This window comes from Lutra lutra, chromosome 17 (genome assembly GCF_902655055.1).
Source record: "Lutra lutra chromosome 17, mLutLut1.2, whole genome shotgun sequence".
Lineage (NCBI taxonomy): Eukaryota > Metazoa > Chordata > Mammalia > Carnivora > Mustelidae > Lutra > Lutra lutra.
Genome location: NC_062294.1, coordinates 18,682,958 through 18,701,934, shown reverse-complemented (window position 1 = coordinate 18,701,934; position 18,977 = coordinate 18,682,958). Strand labels below are relative to the sequence as shown.

Here is an 18,977-nt window from a genome sequence, read left to right as displayed (position 1 = left end):
TCTGCTCAGTGGAGAGCCTGCTTTTCCCTCTCCCTCTGCCTGCTGCTCTGCCTACTTGTGCTCTCTCTCCATCTCTCTAATAAATAAATAAAAATCTTTAAAAAAAGAAAAGAAAAGAAACATGCTATCCCATAGCAGCAGGACCTCTGGAGGTGTGATCAGAGGAGGAACTGCCCTGAGGCCCAAGCTAGGGTCCTGGGATGGATACAGGTAGGTGTGGGTGGTATCAGAGTCTCTGAGGTCCCCAGACTGTTTCTCTGTGAGTGAGGGCCAGACTGACTTCTAGGCCTCTCCCTTCAAGAGCCTTAATCTCTGGGGCTGGAAAAAGTTTAAAAATATCCTCATGTTTACATTCTTTCCAAGCCCGCCTCCCAGTCCTCTCCTCAGTGCTGGGTCCCTTTGATCCGGTCCTGTGCCTCTGAAAGGGGCCTGGGAGAGGGGGAGCAAGAGCTCCCCACTGGGGCAGACCCTATGACTCCCTGAAGCTCCAGACAAGTCTGAACCCCGTGAGACCCCTCAACGTCTCCGCAGAGAGAACTTTAGATCTGGCAAGGAGCCAAGGCTGGAAGGGGTGTCTTGCCCAGGGTCACCAGCAGGGCCATGTGGGGGCTAGAGTTGGGGTTCCCCTTCAAACTCCCTCCCAAAAGCCTGGACCTCATGGGGCCCCTGGGGAATGTGGGAGTAGGGGGCTGCAGTATGGGCCCCCACAGTCTGTGTAGCAAGGAAAGTCATGTGTACTCAGCTCTTGTTGTGGGCCTAGTGCTGTGCTAAACACAGTTTAGTGGAGATCATCTCATGGAGTCTTCTCAACAACTCCATTTTTGTGAGTCCCGTTTTATTTTTATTTTATTTATTTTATTTTTTTTAAGATTTTATTTATTTGAAAGAGAGAGATCACAAGTAGGCAGAGAGGCAGGCAGAGAGAGAAGGGAGTCCGATGTGGGGCTCGATCCCAGGACTTTGAGATCATGACCCAAGCCGAAGGCAGAGGCTCAACCCACTGAGCCACCCAGGCGCCCCAAGTGAGTCCCGTTTTATTAACAAGTAAACCAAGGCTCAGAGAGGTGAAGTGACTCGTCTGGGAACACACAGCAAAGATGAGGCAGGGCATGGACCCCATGTTTCTCTATCCACACTGAGCTCTCAGTTATTCCTCACCTTGGCTTAGCAGCTAGGCCCTGCCTGCAGAATGAGGCCTGCCTCCCGAGGGTAGTCTCTACGAGCACTCACTGACCCACGGCCAAGTCCACAGACCAGTACTGGCCCTGTGTTTCTGACCCTCTGGGACCCAGGAGGAGGCCTGCCCCCTCTCTGATCCTCACTTTCCTCTATAGAATGGGCTGCAGATCATGGAGAGGCTTCTGTCCACAGACTTTCAGGGAAAGTGAGCCTGCATCCCTGGGGATTATAGACCTTCTGGTCAGCACCAGAACTGACACAGTCAGAGGGTGGCCTGGGGCCTGGAAGCCAAAGCAAAAAAGGCCTCAAGCTGGGGCAGATGCTTTAATTTGCCCTGTCATCATCCACTCCTTCCTTTGTTGGTACCCCACCGACCTCTTTACCAACCCATCCACCTATCCACCCATCCACCAACCTGCCTGCCCACTCATCCACTCACCCACCATCCACCTTACTACCTGTCCTTCCATCCAGAATAAAGACCCAGAGAGTGGGGTGACGCCAGGGTCCCAGCTCAGGTGCTGTTGGCTGGACTTGGGAAGGTCCCTTCACTTCTTCATGATTCACTTTCCCATTTTTACAAGAAGGAGCTGGCCTGTTGATCTCTAAGCCCCTTCTCAGGGATCTCGTGGGAGCAGAGGCCTGCTGAAGGCTGTGGACACTTGAGAAGTAATTCTAACCTCGGCCAGACAGTCCCACCTTGCACTCTGCTTCCAAGACTCTCAGCAGCAGCCCTTCACCTCTCTGACTTTCAAGAAACTCCAGGGGCAAATGGGGCCAATAATCCTGCCCTCACAGGTTGGTGGGAAGATCAGATTAGATGCTACCTTTGAAGAGCTTTGCACCCTGGAGATTTCTAAGTGGATGCAGGCCGAATAGAGGATCCTGGGAGAGGGGCAGGAAGCTCTGCTTGAACCGCAGTAGTTAGCAGAACCTCCAGTTAGGGTGTGTGTGTGTGTGTGTGTGTGTGTGCCACACACCCTGGGCTCAGGATGGGGAGGACTGGCCTCAGAGTTCATTCTTGGGCTGGGGATCCTCTGTGAGTCTCTCAGACTCTCAGACCAACCAGGATGCCCACCCCATCTCTCTTGGTTGGGCTTGGCCCCCATCCCACAGAATCTGCCAGGAACAGAGAGATTATCTCCTAAAAATAGGGTCTGGGCCCCACAGAGGTTGTTTTTCTCCCTTCCCCGTGATTTACCATCATCAGCTCAGGGTGCCTGGGACAGCAAGTCCCACCCTGGCTCCCCAGAGACCGTTGGGATGGGTGCTTGGAGGATCAGCGTGTATTTAGGGTCAGTCAAGGGTCAGGGATTGGAGCTCCGCCCAGGGGTGTGGTCAGGGCTCAGCAGAGCACGGGGTCATGGTTTAATCTTGGGTCAGGGGAAAGGGTTCACTAGGGGCAGGGGCAGGGGCAGCTCCAGGGTGAGCCATGGGGTTTCCTGCCCATCTGAGTGATTCCCCCTTCTCTGACTTTCTGCAGACCCTGCCCCCATACACTCACCATCATGTATATGAAATCCAGAGGTGCCCTGGGGCCTGTGCTGGGGTAGAGGGACCCATTCCCAACCTCACCTCTCCTGTTTCAGTCCGATTAGACCCTCATGATTCCCATGCAGACCCCTCTTAAAATTATGGGACCTCTGCCCACCCACATGCAGGTGACCCAAGCAAATACAGCAGTGTGCTCCCACATAAGCACAGGAGCCCTCCCCTAGCAAACAGTTTTCTGTGTCCCGGAAAACACAGAATGCACTCTCAAGGACACCGTCCTCAACTTGACCCATCCAGGGTCTGCAGCCATGGTCTCCAAATGCTCAGAAAAACGACCCACCGTGCTCCAACCTCACGTTCTCACCAAGAAGCAACGTGATGCCCCCATATCCCTCCTCAAAGGGGACCCAGGCTTGTCCCTCAAGCCCCTGGACCCTCTGCACAGTAGGAGATGTGAAAGGAATGAAGGTTGACACGAGTAATGCACACATGCACGTGACTTTGAGTAGCAGGCACAGCCCCTGCCTGCTCTCTGAGACTTTATTGGTGTACAAACATGGCCCCATATGGAGCATTCCCATGGGCAGCCCATCAAGTCAGTATTCAGGCTCTACAGACTTGTCTGGTGATGTTGGCTCCACCCCAGGCAGGGGAAGGGGCTCCAATTCTGTCCTAGCCCCCAGTGATCCATAGTGCTGGGCCCTCTCCCAGGGGACCCAGATGGAGGCAGAGGCCAAGCTCCTGGCTGGGGCTGCCTGGACCATTCAGACAGCTGCCTTCAGGGGCACGCTGTCCACTGGCTGATCTAGATCCTTCTTCCTCGCCAAGGTCAAATGAGTGAAGATGAGGATGAGGAAGATGCCTGAGGGGCCCAAGAAGGATGCATCAGCTCTCAGGAGGAGCCATGGGATTTGTTCACCACCCTGCTGTTGCTATTGGTTTAATAAGGTAGTAAAATTTCCTAAGCAGCATCTTCAATGCTGGGTGCGTATGACTGTGGTCCTGGGCCCAGAAGAAGCCTGACTGCTTGGACTGTGGCTATCCAGAACACCCCAGCCTCCTTCCCCTTCTCTGGAGAACAGTTTGGTGGAAGTCATCTGGGAGCCACTGAGCTGTTTCCATAGACTCAGGAAGCATTGTGCTAGAACCACCACCACCACCACCACCAACAAAAAAAAACAGCTAAGGGAAATCCAGAGGGCCAAAGAAATCAAGGGGACAAAGAGGGAGGCTTGGACTAAAAGGATTAGGCTAGGAAGACCTGGGCTCTGCCACGTTCTGGTTGTGTGACCTCAGATGAGTCACTTGACCTCTCTGAACTTCAGGGACCTCATCTGGAAAATGGAGAGATGCCACAATCTACCTCACAGGAACCTCACAGGGTTGTGAGGACTGACTCTGATAATCCTATATTACACAGTCAACGTATAATCACAGAAGAGCAAATGCTGTCATCAATCATGATGATGGTGAGTAGGATAGCACGAAGCAGGAACAGATGACTCGGAGAGCTGTGGGGTTCCTGCTCCAGCCCGGGGGAGCCCCGCAGGACAGGGCACTGTGCACCCGGAGGCTATAACTCCGAGCATCCACCATTCTCCCCTGCTAGCGAGCCCAGCACCCATTACCTATCGCCATCAAGGTGCCCACGAGGATGCCCACCGCCGACAGCTTCGAGGGCATGCCCTTCATGCGGCCCACCTTGCGCATGCACTGCCCCTCCACGTTGCAGCGACACACAATCACTGGGGGACAGGGGACAGGGGAAGGTAAGGGTGCTGGGGGCCAGAGCTCCAGCTGCTCAGAGGCTCCTGCGCAGCCAGCTGATAGACGATTTGGGGCACAAGTGTGTATTTATGTGTGGGGGTGGGCGCCTACTCCTCTGCATGCAGTGCCTCTGTGAGCTGTACCCAGCCCCTCTCCCTGCACCCCAATGGTCGCCTCAGGAACTGCAGGCACACAGCGCCCCGACCTTACCTCGGACCAGGAGCTGCCACGTCCCAGCGTTGTGGCTGACAACGACCGGCACTGTGTGCTCACGTGGCTCCACCCAGTGCAGGGCCAGGGTGAGGTAGGCATGGGAACCTGCGGGACCGCAAGCAGTGACCCTAGTCCCTAGTCTGGGCAGGCCCGAGGCCCAGCCCCACCACCACAGCACAGGGCCATCTCAGGGCCATCCCCCCGCCTCCCGCCTTGGCCACGGTCTCCCGCCTTTCCCAATCACACACCGTTGAGAGCCTGGAGGTGCCAGTCCCGCTGCACAGTAGGGTTGGGGCCAAGGGCAAAGCTGTAAGGACCATGCCCACCAGCCGGGTCAGGGTCCTCTCTGGGTCCACTGATAACCACGCCATGGTCCTGGCGGGGCGTGCAGAGGTGGCGGGTGGGAACAGGGTTCAGGGTTGGGGCAGACGGGGCCTTCAGGAAGTGGATCACGAGGGTTGCAGAGGTGCTCAGTGTCGGCTGGTCTGCGGAAGAGGCCGTGCGAGCTAGTCCCAGGCCAGGAGACCTCACCCTGCAGCATCTAGGCCACACCAGCTCTACTCCCCGCCCCCCTCCCCCCGCCACCCCAGCCTCATCCTCGCATCTGTCTCTTCCTCACCATGCACCTTGTCCCCTTTGCTATCCAAATGGCTTCCAGGCCTTTCTGTGCCTTTCTGGATACCCTGCTTGCCCTCACCGCCCCCCGCCCCACCCCAGCCACCAGTGTCAGGGCCCAACAACGTGGAGATGCCCTGACTATAGGGGTACTCGCTCTGCTGGGTCTGTCATGCACCACGGGACAGTCCAGCCCAGAGCAGAGCTGCCTCCCTGATATACCCATGCCAGGGCCAGCTTTTCATCCAGTCAGTGTGGCATTCAGAGTCCTCCATACCTGGCTTCAGTGGCCCAGCCTGGCTTATGTCCTGGCCTGCAGAGACACGGCCCCCGGCATTCCTTCCACCTGCCTGGCCCTACAGCCTCTGCTCCTAGCCTACATCTGAAGCCAACACCTGAGAGGCCCTCCAGGGCCGAGGGGCAGGCTTGGAGGATTGTAAGTGTCCAGTGAGGAGCGTGGTCTGAGAGGGGATGTGGATGCCAGGCATCTCAGAGACAGACGTTGGCCCCAGCCCTCATTCCTCTTTCCTGCCTGGGGCAGAGTGGATGCCAGGAAGGACCCCAGAAGGAAGCTCAGCCCTGTCCATCTCTCTATCTCCCCAAGACTTACTGTCCCTCGCGGAGGCCCCACGAATGTCCGGCCATACCTTCGTACTGGGCCTCCACGAGCACTGTGTACATGTCCCCAGGCTGGGCGCCCTGCAGGGGCCGGGCTGTGCGCACCTCCCCAGAGACCTCCTTGATGCAGAGCCAGCCCTCTGAGTCATTGAGCAGGGAGAACCTGAGGCCCAGAGAAGATGTGGGGGTGGGGGCAGGGAGGCACTGGGACCATATATGGGGTTTTACTCAGAGACACCACCCCACCCCCGGGCCATGTGACCTGCTCAAGTTCCACATCCTCTCTGTGCCTCAGGGGTGACAGAAGCACCCAGGGTGCCCAGTTTCTCTCCCCATCTTTAGGGACTTGCTGAGGGACAGGGCTTGAATCTTGGATACTGTGTGTGGGGGGAGGGGAACTATCAGAGCCTAATGCAACTCCACTAGTCTCAGGTCACCCCCTAAAGGGACAGGATGGGGGCAGGGAACAGAACTTGTCTGCGCTGCAGTATGGGTGAGGGATGGGGTGGTTGGCATCCAGGACAGTGCAGGAGGCAGCCTCTGAGCTTGCGTGGAGTCTTAACTCTCCGCTCCGTGCCCTACCCAACTCTTCCAGCTCTGACCCACCCTCAGGACTCACAACCTCGCCATTAGCATTGGTTAGAGGAACATTCCAGGCCGTAGATAATGTGAGGCCCTGGAGGTCATCCCTGGGGAGCAGGGGAGGTCCAGCCCACCTAGGGGCTGGGCTTCTGGCTCACCTGAGGGGACTGCTTACGGGTTCTGAGGGTTGGATGGTCAGCAGGAGGGAGCCAGCTGGGGTGCTGACTGGAACACTGGCCTCGTAGCTCTGGTCCAGCCTGGGGGGTGGCACCGGCTTTTCCACCAGCACAGTCACTGTGGCTGTGGCTCCAGGGCCTGGGCCTGGCCCCACCAATTCTGCCACGCTCCGGACCACTACCACCAACCTGTGACTGGAAGCTGCCTCATAGCTGAGGTTCTAGAACCAATGGGGTCCGGGTCACTGTTTTGGTCCAGGGCACACTTGTGTATTCACGTGGGTATACCCACATGTGCCCCTTCCCCAGCCCCAGCCCCTTACCTTGAGGAGTCGGAGTTGGACATGACTGGAGTCTGGCTCCCAATCCAGGCCAAAGGTCCCCTCCACATCCCCTGCCTCAATGGCAAAGTCCATGAGGCGGAAGGCAGGTTCAAGGTCAGCATCAGTGGCCATGAGCGTGGCCACTAGAGTCCCTGGCTCTGCATCCTCAGGAAGGCTCACAGGCTCAATCTGGAGAGATGCAGAGGGGCTGTGAGAGCCCCTCATCGGTACCTTCCCAAGGTCTCCTCCCCTGTTCTTGCTTACCTGGGAAACAGTGAACTCGGGGGCATGGTCATTGATATCTGTGATTGTGACAGCGACCTCACACGTGCTGCTGAGGCCTGAGGCAGGAGAGGGCATGTTGGAGAGACCAGGAAGGGAACAGAGAGGGAGAGCGCCTGGGTCAACATCGGGCACTTACCACCCTCAGCTCCGCCTTGGTCAACGGCCTTCACTCGAAGCAGGACGTTCTGGCCAGCCCGGAGGGGGGCATCCCCCAGTGTCACACTGCCTGAGGTGAAGTCCAGCTCAAAGGCTCTTCCATCTGCTCCCTCCTCAGGCTCAGGGTTCAGCAGCTGATACACAATGTGGGAATTGGGGGAACCGGGGGCATCCATGTCCTCTGCCAACAGCCTAGTCACCTTGGTGCCTGTGAAGATAGCACCCACCTAGGTGGGACCACAGCCCAATCTGGAAGCCCCATTCCACCCACTCCTCTGTAGTGCTGGACCGAACCTGAGCTCGTGGGAAGGTAGGGGCATGGATGGAAGGGCCCGAGGCTGGCCCCATCCCAGAGAAGAGCAGAATGGGACGGCTCCCAAGGACTCAACCCTCCCCCATCCCCATGGGCTGTCAAGACGCATAGCTCACCTGGGGGGCTGAGCTCAGGAATGCTGACTGGGGAGTTCCGCGGAGAGCAGACAGGTGCATTGTCATTGTCGTCCATCACCACCACTTGCAGCCCTAGAGGTTCTGTGTAGTCCTCACAGTGGGTGTTCTGAGCCCGCACCTGGAGCAGGTACTGAAGTGGGCAGTGGGGGGCTTCAGATGAAGGCCAAGGGCAGTTCCAGCCTGGCTGGGGTCTGCGTTCCCTTCCGGTGGCCAACTCCAGCTTTCTGGGTGCCCTTCCACTGCTTCAGTGCCTGCGGGGGATGTGACACCCCCAGAAGCCAACCGGACAGTGACCGGGCACCCCTCAGCCTGCCCTCCTGGCTTCCCCCTCATCTCACCTCAGCCTGGGTTTCTCGGTCTAGCTCCTCGGTCACGTAGACTTTCCCTTCTGTATCCACATCAAAGGGGCCAGGGGGCTGGCTCTCCAGGTGATAATGTACATCTCCCCCATTCCAGTGTACCTGGGAGGGGGACACGGAAGGAGGGCACCCCGGGATGAGGGACAGGGGCTGTCAGCTCTTATGCCACAACTCGTCCTGCTGCTGGGGGACCTCAAGCGAGTTGCTCTCTCCCTGGAGCCCAGGTAGGGTCCTCTTGTTTGCCACACTTGTAGCAAGTCCCTGGTGGCCCTGGTCCAAGCCTGGTCCCCGCCCAAAGTGCCTCAAGGACCAGGCTGTATTATTCTCTGCCCTCCCAGGCCAGGCCTGACCCCAGGGCATTCCTCGAGGAAGTCTGAGACATTCCAAACCTGGGTGACAATCCCCATGGCAGCAGGGAGGTGGCAGCTGTTCTCCCTAAGGAGGCCTGGGGCAAGGTCAGGTCAGGGCCCAGAGCCACACTGGCCAGAGGATAATAGGTGAGGGGCTGTGGCCCTGGTCCCAGGGCCCTGGAGACCCTATTCCATGATGGGAACCAATGAGGACAGTAGAGGGAGGAACATAGGTAGGGGAGGAACAGGGGTCAAGCTGGGCCTCAGACCCACCCCCCAAATCTTGAGACTCAGGCCCAGCTGTACCAGCCATGGGGTGACTTCAGCCCCTGGAAGCCACACTCACCTGGGCTATGGGGTGTGGGTATGGAACTTTGAGATTCTCTGGCACGTGGACAGGATCTAGGGGAACCCAGGTGTTCTCTACTATGAAGACATCTACGGTGGCAGTGGCCTGGTGGCCCGAAGCCTGGTCACCCATGTCCTTGACCTGTACCAATAGCTGGTAGAGCCCTTCCGCAGCCTGGCCTAGGCTGGTGCTTCCTAGAAGGGGCAGGGTGGCCAGCTGAGCAGGAGTCCAGGGCTTCCTTCTCAGTGAGTAACAAACACAAAGCCAAGCATATGGCAAGTGTTCAGGTGCCCTCTGGGCCCAAGGGCAAGAGGGACTTTGAGCACCGGAGTGAGCACCCAAGCAGGGCTTGGAAGTTGCAAAGTCATTTCCATATCTATGCACACGGTGAATGGCTGATGGACTGGATGACTAGGAGGAGGGTGATGGTCCATGGGGGGATGGGGAGATGTGTAGATGACCGGCTGGATGAGTGGATGGCTGGCTAGGTAAATGGATGGGGAGTTGGGTGTGTGGATGCATTCGTTTGGAGAGCTGTTTGAGCAAATGGGCAGTGTATGTGGTTGGGTGGCAGATGCGTGAATGGGAGACTGGCTGGGTGGGTATATGGCTTTTTCTTTCCATCCCCAGCCTGTGCCTCTGGCCTGAACTCCCTTACAATCAGTCCAAAGTTCTCCTGGCAACATCCTAGGCTATAACCCCCCAGGTCTCTCCTATCCTTGCCCCTTAGGCTTGGGGGTCCAGAGTGTAGGGCTGAGGCTACTCCGTTCATACAATTTTTTCTCTCCATGCATGGTTCAAGTCTTTTGCTTTGCCACTCTCCATCTAGAATGCTCTTTCTTCTTCCTCTCTCCAGCTCCCACCCCCCTACCATGGCAGCTCACATGCCGCCTTCCTCAGCTTTCCCTGACCCTCTCCCCTCATCACACCCAGCCCAGGCTCACCTTCAGGGCTGAGGGCCAGAGCCCCCAGCTGAGGCTCCAGCTGGAACATGTGTGGGGAAGGCTGGGCTGGGGCCTGGTTCAGGATGTAGAATCGGAGATCTGAGTTAGCTGTGCCTGGCTCATCCTCGTCCGAAGCCTCAAGGAAGAGGAAGGGGATGCCTGGTGTGTGTGTGGAGAGGGCAAGCCGTAATGGGTGCAGGGGCGTGGGGAGAGTTTCCCCTGCCTCCCCCATCTCTCCCTGGTGCTTCCTTCCATATCTATCATTGTGTCAGGAAGCTGGAGGTGAGCCACAGATTTTCAGCCAACTCTGCAGGGGAGCAAACTGAGGCCAAGAGTGGATGGGACTGGAGGACTCTCAGTGGGGTGTGGAGCAGGATGGGACAGAAATGGGAGGGGGCAGCTTGGCCCCTGGCTGCCCTGTCCTTATGCCGATGGCTGGCCATCTCTTTACTCTCTGTTCTCTCCTCAGGGCCCACCTGACCTGTCTTTCGCTGGTGGCCCTGGGCACTCACCAGGCTTGGTGCCCAGGCTCAGCTGAAATTTGTAGACGAACTGAGAGAAGTGGGGCACCTGGTCATTCTCATCCTTCACATTCACAAGCACAGGCTGTGGGCCCCACAAGACACGTCCATCCTCAGTCTCCAGGGTGACCTGGAAAGGAAGGGTTGTCAGCGCCCCAGCCCACCTACACCATTCTCCCCGACACTGGCCCGGTCATACCTGCAGCTGGTACTCCGACTCTTCCTCTCGGTCCAGGGCCCTGGTCACCAGCAAGAAGCCAGACTCTGGATCCACAGCAAAGAGGCCCTCAGCTACCATGCCTGGGGTCCCCGACAGCACAATCTTGCCCTCTGTTTCCTCAGGGGGCAGTGGCAGCTATGGAGGAGAGCAGAAGTAAAGGCAGTGGGAACCAGGCCTGGGGGATGCCCCTCCACCCATTGGCCCCATTTTATATGTGGGGAAACTGAGGCTCAGAGAGGGCTAGCACTTGCCTGAAGTCACAGAGCCAGTAAATCACAGGACCAACATTCAAAGCCAGAGCCCTTTCTCCTGTACTTGATGCGCCCCAGTACTCCCCACCCTCCTTTCTAAAGCTTGAAACCCCACCACCAATAGTTTATTAAAACTCTACTTTCTACTGGAATTGACATTTTGTTAGTCTCTCACACTATATCACATTCTGTTTGGGAACCAGGATTGAAAGAAAGGCACAGCAAGAAAGAGATAGAAATGCTGGAGGCAGGGGAAGCGTGACCTGGGGCGAGGGCAGCCCACCCAGTTCTTAGGCTCACCTTGATCAGGTACAAAGGGAAATTTCCACCATAGTTTTCGGGGACTTCCACATTCAGTTCTGCATACCAGTCCTCGGGGAAAACCTGAAGGAGGATTCTCTCCTTGTCTCCAGGCTTTACCTTCCTATCATGGGTGCCCAACAAGGAAGTGGAATTTCTGCCCCTTCTAGGGGCCTGGCCATACCTTAGCCCAACCACCTTCTGGCCTTTGACCTCCTGATCCCACAACGAGATCTATAGCCAGCTCTGCACACCCTCCCACAACTAGTCCCTTCCATGGTCAGTGCAACTGGTCCAGGTGGAATGGGAGAGAAGGGTGTCAACTCCCAAGGCCGGGGTCTGAAGGAGACGAGTGGGACCCAGCTCACCTGGGCTACGGAGAGGCAAAGCAGCAACAGCCAGGCAGGGACCATGGTCAGGATGGGCCTGAGGGACAGGGTAGTAAGTTAAGGATCCAGCCAGGATCGGTGGGCAAGGATTCCCTCCCAATACTCTCCTCCTAGAAAGTGTCCCTCCCTTCGCTCCCACTCAGCCCAAGCCATGGCTTCCACGGGCCCCACAGGGTGCAACTGTCCTTTCTTCCAGCCTTTTCCAGAAGCTGGACCTCCTGCTACCTGTCACTATGGGAAAGGCAGCCAGGTCTCCTCCTGCCCCTGTCCTTCTATACTCTCAGAGCTGCCCCTCCCCATCCCACCCACTTGGACATTGTTCCCCACCGTCATCCTTGTCCCCTGTCTCAACCCATTCCATACCAATAGCCAGAGGGACCTCAAGACAGATTGGCCTCCTCTTCCTTCCCTTAGAGGAGTCCATGGGTCCCCATCACCTGCAGGGTTGAGGCCCATCCAGCTCCTCAAGCAGGCCCACCCAGGCCCCCAGGCCCAGCCATCCTGTCTCTTGGTTCTTGCCTTCTCAAGAATCTCCACTGGAGTTTCACCTCCACACTTTTGGCTCCTTCCTGACATAGCCTCCTCAGTTTGTACGGAGATCCCAAATGGTAATTGCCCAGCTGCCCCAAATATCACAAAAGTCTGAAGCTGGAAAGACCCTGACGACTCTGAGGGTCATTTTCTGCAGCCACCTCATGCTGGAGGCGAAGCCTGAAGGGCAAGGCCCGACCAAGGTCACACAGGACTTTACCACAGGACAATTCCTCCTGGAACAGAGGACCCACGGTTCAGGGTCTTGCGCCCTGTTTTCCCACCCACTGCCATCCTTCAGACACAGAGTCCCCTCGGGGAGGGAATCCTGCCCTTGTCTTCATATTTGCCAGCACACAGCATGGAGCTGGGCCTGCAGAGCAATGGACAACCACTCCAGCCATTCCTGGCAATTCTTCCCCTGAACGAAGGCTGGATAGGACAGGGTTATTCCTTCACCTACCACCGACCCCAGCCTCAGCCCTGCTCACCCCTCCACTCCAGGGCACCCTCCGGTGCCTAAGGCGGGCTCCCTTGGTCCAGCTGCCAGGTGAGAGGGCTCCTTCTCCAGGGAGTGCTGGCCAGGCCGGGATGGGTGGGGTAGGACAGGGCGGACACTTGAGCAGGTAGGCGGTCCAGCCATGCTTGCTCAGGAATGGAAAACACCACTGGGCCCACAGCAGCAGGCCTGGCCGTGCCCAGCCCCCCAAGTTACTCATTGACTTTGGAAAGCTGGGGGCTGCTCAGCATCCGTGACTGCCAGCCCCAGGAGGTGGGGAGATCATTGTCCTGGCACCGCTCCTGTTCCTATACAGCCCAGTGGGGACTTCTTGGCTCTCAGGCTTGGACATGACTTCTTTTTCTGTGGTTCCAGACTCAATCGCACTTCTCCCCTGTGGATCAGCATATGCAGCTCTACCTTGGCCCACTCTGTTGCTTTTGTCTGGAATGCCCTTCCCTCCCTTCCTCTGTCTAGTGAGCACCTACTCAGGCTTCAGTACTCAGCTCAAATGTTCCCTTCTCCAAGAAACCTTCTGGGGCTCCCAGGCTGGTTCAGAATCCTTTTTTTGGGAATACCCTCTACTCCATGCCTTGTGCTACCACAAAGCAGAAAAGACACCAGATTGTCATTGTCAACTCTTTCATCAGACTGGAACCCCTCCAGGGCAGGTCTCAGGAACCCGGTAATGACCTTGCCCTCCCTTGGCCTTGCCAGCTTCTAACTTGATCAAAAACAAGGAGCTGGAGGTTCCACATAAAGGATAAATGAGCATGGCCTGAACTGGGTATTTGGGGCTCTAGACCACTCACCAGTGGGACCAGTGGGTGGGAGGCACAGCAGCCCGTGAGATCTCCTGAGGCTCCCTGAGGGCTCGCACCGGCTGCTAACACAGACAGCCAGGGACAACAGCCTGTCTCGTGCCTCTGAGAAGGAAGAGCAGATTGAGCCAGCTCAGGTGAACTTGAGAGAATCGCAGGGCTTGCCAGAGGCCCCCTCCCCCACCAAGGGCAGCCAAGTGGAGCCAGGAGAAGCTTCTGGGGCCTGGGAGTCCCACAAGGGGAGGGGTGTGTGGGGGAAGGGTCAGGGATCCCGTTGTCAGTCCATCCTTGTCCTTGGAGTTTCCCATGGTCTTCCCTGAGTCCTTCCCACCTCATATCTGGAGGATGGGCAGGGACCCCTCAGCTGCCTCCAGCCTTGTCTGCCACAAGCTCAGCGCACCTGCCTCAGGGCCACTCAGTCTCCCCAGGCACCTCAGCCTGGAGCAGGGCACTGTGGGGTTGTTGAAGGGGTCTCATATGGGTTGAGCTCCTACCGTGCACCCCGTACTGCTCTAAGCACATGCCTTCATTATCCCCCCCACCTCCATTCTGAAGGGGCACTGTCCCCATGTCACACCCTAGGGCACAGAGATGCTGAGTGGCTTGCCCAGGGTCACACAGCCAATAAATAGCAGGGCTGAGAAGGCCTAGATTCTTCTTTAGGCCTCAGGACATTCACCTGCTCTGAGAAAACCATGCCTTCCACATGCCTCTAAGTATGTTGCAGACTGGGAATGGAGAGCTGCAGCAGCTTGGAGCAGTTAACATTGCCCTGGGGGGTGTGTGGGTGAGTCAAGAGAGGTCCTGCACCTTGAGGAGTGGCTTTGACATCTTCTGCCATTGAAAACTGCCATCAGTGTTCTAACCAGGTTGCAAGAGCTCCTAGGGGTCTGTGGAGTAAATACGTTGAACCAATGAAGGAAATGTATGGACCCTTGCCCAGAACCTTCTCAGAAACTGTCCCATGCCTCACCACAGGCTGCCTTCGGTTCTGGAGACCAGCAGACATATATACCAGTCCCTACTCAGCCACTTCCACCTGTGTGACCGCAGACAATTGCTTCAGTTTCCCATGTGCCATTGCTAAATGGAGCTATTCCTTCCCGAAACAATATGGGGAAAGCCCCAGCAGTCACCTTTGGCGGGTGTGGGTGGCAGGGAGACAGGTACACCTCCAGCTATCAGCGAACATACACACATTCCCACACAAATGCAAGGCCTCTCATTCTAGGCAGGGAGGGCCCCGGAGAGGGGTTCCTGCCAAGACCACATTACCCAACATTGAGCATGGGAATGCTCTCTTCTGGCCCCTCCCAGAGGAGAGAACAGTGAGGCCCTTGCTCGGTAACCCAGCCCCAGCCACTCACCTCCTCCTTTCCCACCTGGGGAGTCTCAGAAGTATTCCATAGCTACCCTACCTCAGCAAATTTCCAGCCCCTCGGGAGGAGGCAAAATGGAGACACCAGCCCAGAAGTCAGACCCAGGGTTTTTGTTTGGCCTTGAGACTGGGGAAGGGCATGGTCCCTCAGACAGCCTAAGTTTTCCTTATATATAGCAGGGTGACTGAACCCTTAATTAGCTAGGCAATGCCAGGCCCCAGGGCAGGAGAAAAATCTGGAGAGCGGGCTGGAAGGGGCTTTTGTCTCCTCCTACTGCTTGGATCTCCCGTCAGGTCACAAGCCACACCTGCCCCTCTGGTGCATCTGGCTAGATCGGAGCCCAAATATTAGGAGAGTCAAGGCCACACGCTAGGGTAGGGCAGTGAGGCCCCGTCCCTCAACCCCAGGAACGCCCCCTACTCTTACAGCCCCCTTCGGGAGGGAAACACAGAGTCAACAGCTCTGATCTATCAGGAAATAGTCTTTATTACAAAAATTTGCATGTAAACAAATAAACACTGCACTGAACAGCCTCCTCTCAGAGCATGCACACCCCAAGTGTGCAGAAAGATGGAGTTCCATCCCCACACACGGGCCTGCCCCACAGGCTGGGCTCGGGCTGCTGCTTGGGACACATACACACTGGCCTGTACACGTATCACTGTAGGCCCAGCCCTTGATGGCCCGTGGGAGCTGCCTGGGCAGCACCATCTGTCTGTCTGTCCATAACCATGAGGTGGGGTATGCCCAGAGTCTGAGCCAGCCCTGAGGCACCTAGGGCAGTTGGGTGGGCCAGCCCACCAATCTGTCCACTTGTATGCACAACATGGTATGGGTCTGTGGAGTCTAGAGCACCGAGAGATCATGGCAGGACTTGGACTTGGCACGAAAGGCCATCTTGCGGCTGTTGCGTGCTACGATGCGGCCCAAGAAACGCTTTGCCTTCTTGCCAAGACTCTCTCGCCGCCGGGTACCTGCTTGTCGACGTGCATTGGCCTCTTTGCTGTCCCTGCGCAGGCGTATCTGGCGCACGACACCCTCGAACAAGGCCTGGACGTTGTGGTGCAGCGCCGCTGATGTCTCAATAAACTTGCAGTCGAAGACCACGGCACAGGCCCGGCCCTCTGGTGGGGACAGGGATGTCCCGGTTAAACTCTAGCCACCCCATAGCAGCTACCACTCAGGAATCGAGGGGTCAGAGATGGAGCCCTGGTGGTCCCCAGAAACACAGACCCCAGCTCCCCTACAGAGGATCCAAGGCATTGTTGGGTCACCCAACTGGCTGAATGTGCCCACCTTTAAGGAGCTCACAAAGGCTCACAAGAGGAAACTCATTTATGGAAATAATTTGAAGCCTGATATTCAAATGGCAATGCCGTAGCAGTCAACACAAGACAAGGAGAGCTTTGATGGGGACCTTAATATTTCATGGTTTGATGTTATATTATGATGAATAACCAGTGAAATTGGGAGGAGGATGTCACCAAGTCACTGCTAGGTTCCTCTGAGGGACTCAGTTCTGGGGGTCACAGAGGAGAATACTGAGCCCAAGAGGGGCAGATCCTCCCCAGAGTCAAGACCATGCCGAGACCAGCCCCAGCCCTGAATCCATGCTCTGACCTCCCTAGCCCAGTTCCCTGCACTCTCCTCACGCCTCATCTGTCAGGCCAGGGCCAAAGGATACAGGAGAGGAGGGCCCTGAGGTGGCCCAGCTCAGTGCCCAGCAGCTTCCTCCTCCCACCCCCAGCGCATCTGGTCCTTCCCCCCAGGCCTCTCAGCCCTCTGGGAGTCCTGTGGGAGGGCAGCAGCTTTCCCCCTCTCCCCGTCAAGTATTCTTCCTGAACATTTTTAGCCACTTATGATCCCCAGGGACTTGAGCTGAGCCAAGACTTAATGGACCACAGACCTCAGGATGTCCCTCCCTTTCCGACCCACTCCCTGCTCACCATCCAAGGAGACCTCTCGAGAGCGCACCAGGTCGCTCTTGTTGCCCACTAGGATAATGGGCACGTCGTCCATCTGCCGTGCCCGCCGCAGCTGGACCCGCAGCTCTGAGGCTTTCTCGAAGCTTTCCTTATCTGTCACTGAGTACACGATGACGTATGCATCCCCCATAGCCATGCAGTGACCAGGTAGCCAGCGGCTGCTATCCTGGGAAACACATACACATGCATATCTACCAATTGGTCTCATGCCCAGGCTACAAGGCTGTCCCTCTAAGCAGGCCCCTAACCCTAGGTCAGCTCTCCCACCCGGGGCCTGGGTCTCAGCCTGCAGCCTACCTGCTCCCAAATGTCATAGACCATGAGTGATGCCTCTTCTCCATCCACCACGATGGACCGATCATACGTGTGCCCTAGGCAGGAGACTAGCAGTCAGGTTACCTGCTGGTTGCCAAAAGCCACCCTCCCACACCATGTGCCAGGTTTCCTATTTTGGCCACACCCTCCAACTGCACCAGAGAGTCCTCCCTCCCCACCCCCCAACCCCCCCGCGCCAACTTTTCTCTCCACTGATGGTCACTGTGTAACAAAGAGATGACAGGCTGAGAAGCAGGATGTAGAGGACATGGTGTGCCTGACCTCACCTAGACAACTCTTCCCCAAGCTGGCCATGTCCTGGGTTGCCCCTCCTGTGTTCCCCGCCCTCCTGTTGCATGGGCCCCAGGGTAGCTCTGACCATAGCAGCCTAAGTTAGAATAGTGACTGTCACATTCTTTGGGAGCCTCGGTCACCTAGGGCTCTTCTCCTAGAAACTCCCTCTGGCTGTGTTCCTGCCACCCCTGGCAAGGAGGGCTGTCCTATCCCCATCCTACAGAGTTGCCTCAGGTACAGCCTGGGACTGCTACTCTGGGCATTTCTTCCCCTACCAAGGGCTGGAGGTCCCTCCTCCCTTAGTTTCCCCATCTGTGAAATGGGTAGGTAAGGCATGACTCTGAAAGTGCCATGATATGCGCTGCTTTGAATTCAGGTCCCCAGCCCCGTCTCCCCTCCCTTAAATAGTCCCAGCCCCTCACCTGCGGCCTCTGCTTCAGGCCCATCCTCTACACCACCGAAGATGCGCGCCAGAGCGCTCTTGCCCACGCCAGGCGCCCCCAGCAGCAGCACCTTGTAAACGCTCTCGTCTGAGTCGCTGCCCCCTGAGCTGAGCGACTCGGAGGAGCCCTCGGGCCAGTCGAGCGCCGCACCCTGGGCCCCGGTCCCCGCCGCGGCCGATGCCAGAGCGCTCGGAGCCAGCGCCGCCTGCAGGTCACGCTCGTCCACGGGCATGCTTCGACGGTGCAGCGGGGGCGCGGGGCCCCAGGGTGTGCTGCCTCGACGGCGCTCGCGCTCCCTGCCCCCGCCGCGGCTCCCGCCGGCTCCGCTGCCGCCGCCATTCAGAGTCATGGCGCCCGACGCCGTCTGAGGAACGGGAGTGGGGACGGCAGAGTCAGCCGTGGGACAGACGGTATGGGAAGCTGGACCCCGGGCGCGCCTGCCTGACGCCGGGCTCAGGCTTGACGCTCGGGCCGGGCCGAGGACCTGCGTCAAGGACACAGCGGTCCCCTCCCAGCCGTGGAGGTCCTGGCGCCTGACTCGTGAGTCACCCTCCTGACTCGTCCATCCGTACCTCGGACGGTGCGACCACCTGCACCCCGCTCCGCCAGGACACTCACCCAACCGCACACGGACACGGTCAAGAGAAGTAGGTTCCAGGCCTCGACACAGTCCCCTCGAAGACCCTGGCCCGGACACCCAACGCTGCCGCAGCCGCCGCCGCCTCCTCAGTCCGCTCTGGGTCCCGGCTCCAGAGTTGACTATTTAAGTGTCTGCCCGCCCCCGCCCCCACCCCCGCCCTCACCCACGTCCCGGCTGCTGCGGGGGCTGACGTGTCGGTCCTCCTCCCCCTCGGGGGAATCCCCCGCCCCCCTCCCAGGACCTCGCACCCACCGAGACCCCGCCCCAACCGACTGGACAGACAAAGCCCGGGCAGAGCATGTGTGGTGGAAGGCAGGGAAGGAGGGACCAGGAGGGGGACTAGGTTGAGTGGTATGTGGGAGGGGCTTGGAGTTGGGGGTATCAACATGGCTGGGGTCAAGGGGCAAAGCCCGACAAGCCAACTGTGCCAGCTCCCCTCTGGGGAAGAATTCGTTCTGGCCCTTTAACAGTGAATTCTTCCTTTGCTCTCCCCCAGCCCTGGCCTGCAGCCCAAGCAAGCCGACCAATA

General features: G+C 57.7%; 2 protein-coding genes across 3 annotated transcripts; both read right to left on the bottom strand.

The window, feature by feature from the left end:
* Positions 1 to 3,175: 3,175 nt before the first annotated feature.
* Positions 3,176 to 12,737, bottom strand: CDH16 (cadherin 16). 2 transcript variants are annotated; one of them, XM_047710227.1, is made up of 18 exons: positions 12,564 to 12,732; positions 11,521 to 11,578; positions 11,153 to 11,236; positions 10,581 to 10,736; positions 10,373 to 10,511; positions 9,861 to 10,019; positions 8,914 to 9,110; positions 8,197 to 8,319; positions 7,838 to 7,988; positions 7,389 to 7,616; positions 7,232 to 7,308; positions 6,968 to 7,156; positions 6,627 to 6,865; positions 5,916 to 6,049; positions 4,902 to 5,138; positions 4,651 to 4,758; positions 4,302 to 4,418; positions 3,176 to 3,535 (listed from the first exon to the last, which is right to left on the bottom strand). In XM_047710227.1, the coding sequence occupies exons 1-18, from the start codon at positions 12,713 to 12,715 to the stop codon at positions 3,438 to 3,440; spliced, it is 2,646 nt and encodes an 881-aa protein (XP_047566183.1). In that variant the 5' UTR covers positions 12,716 to 12,732; the 3' UTR covers positions 3,176 to 3,437. The 2 variants fall into 2 exon arrangements, with proteins under 2 accessions (XP_047566183.1, XP_047566184.1); XM_047710228.1 differs by lacking the exons at positions 3,176 to 3,535; positions 4,302 to 4,418; positions 4,651 to 4,758 and having other exon boundaries at positions 4,985 to 5,138; positions 5,916 to 6,090; positions 12,564 to 12,737.
* A 2,502-nt stretch (positions 12,738 to 15,239) lies between these two features.
* On the bottom strand, positions 15,240 to 18,585 carry RRAD (RRAD, Ras related glycolysis inhibitor and calcium channel regulator). The gene is made up of 5 exons (XM_047710243.1): positions 18,427 to 18,585; positions 17,788 to 18,172; positions 17,054 to 17,127; positions 16,718 to 16,922; positions 15,240 to 15,895 (listed from the first exon to the last, which is right to left on the bottom strand). The coding sequence occupies exons 2-5, from the start codon at positions 18,155 to 18,157 to the stop codon at positions 15,618 to 15,620; spliced, it is 927 nt and encodes a 308-aa protein (XP_047566199.1). The 5' UTR covers positions 18,158 to 18,172; positions 18,427 to 18,585; the 3' UTR covers positions 15,240 to 15,617.
* Between the last annotated feature and the right edge of the window lie 392 nt (positions 18,586 to 18,977).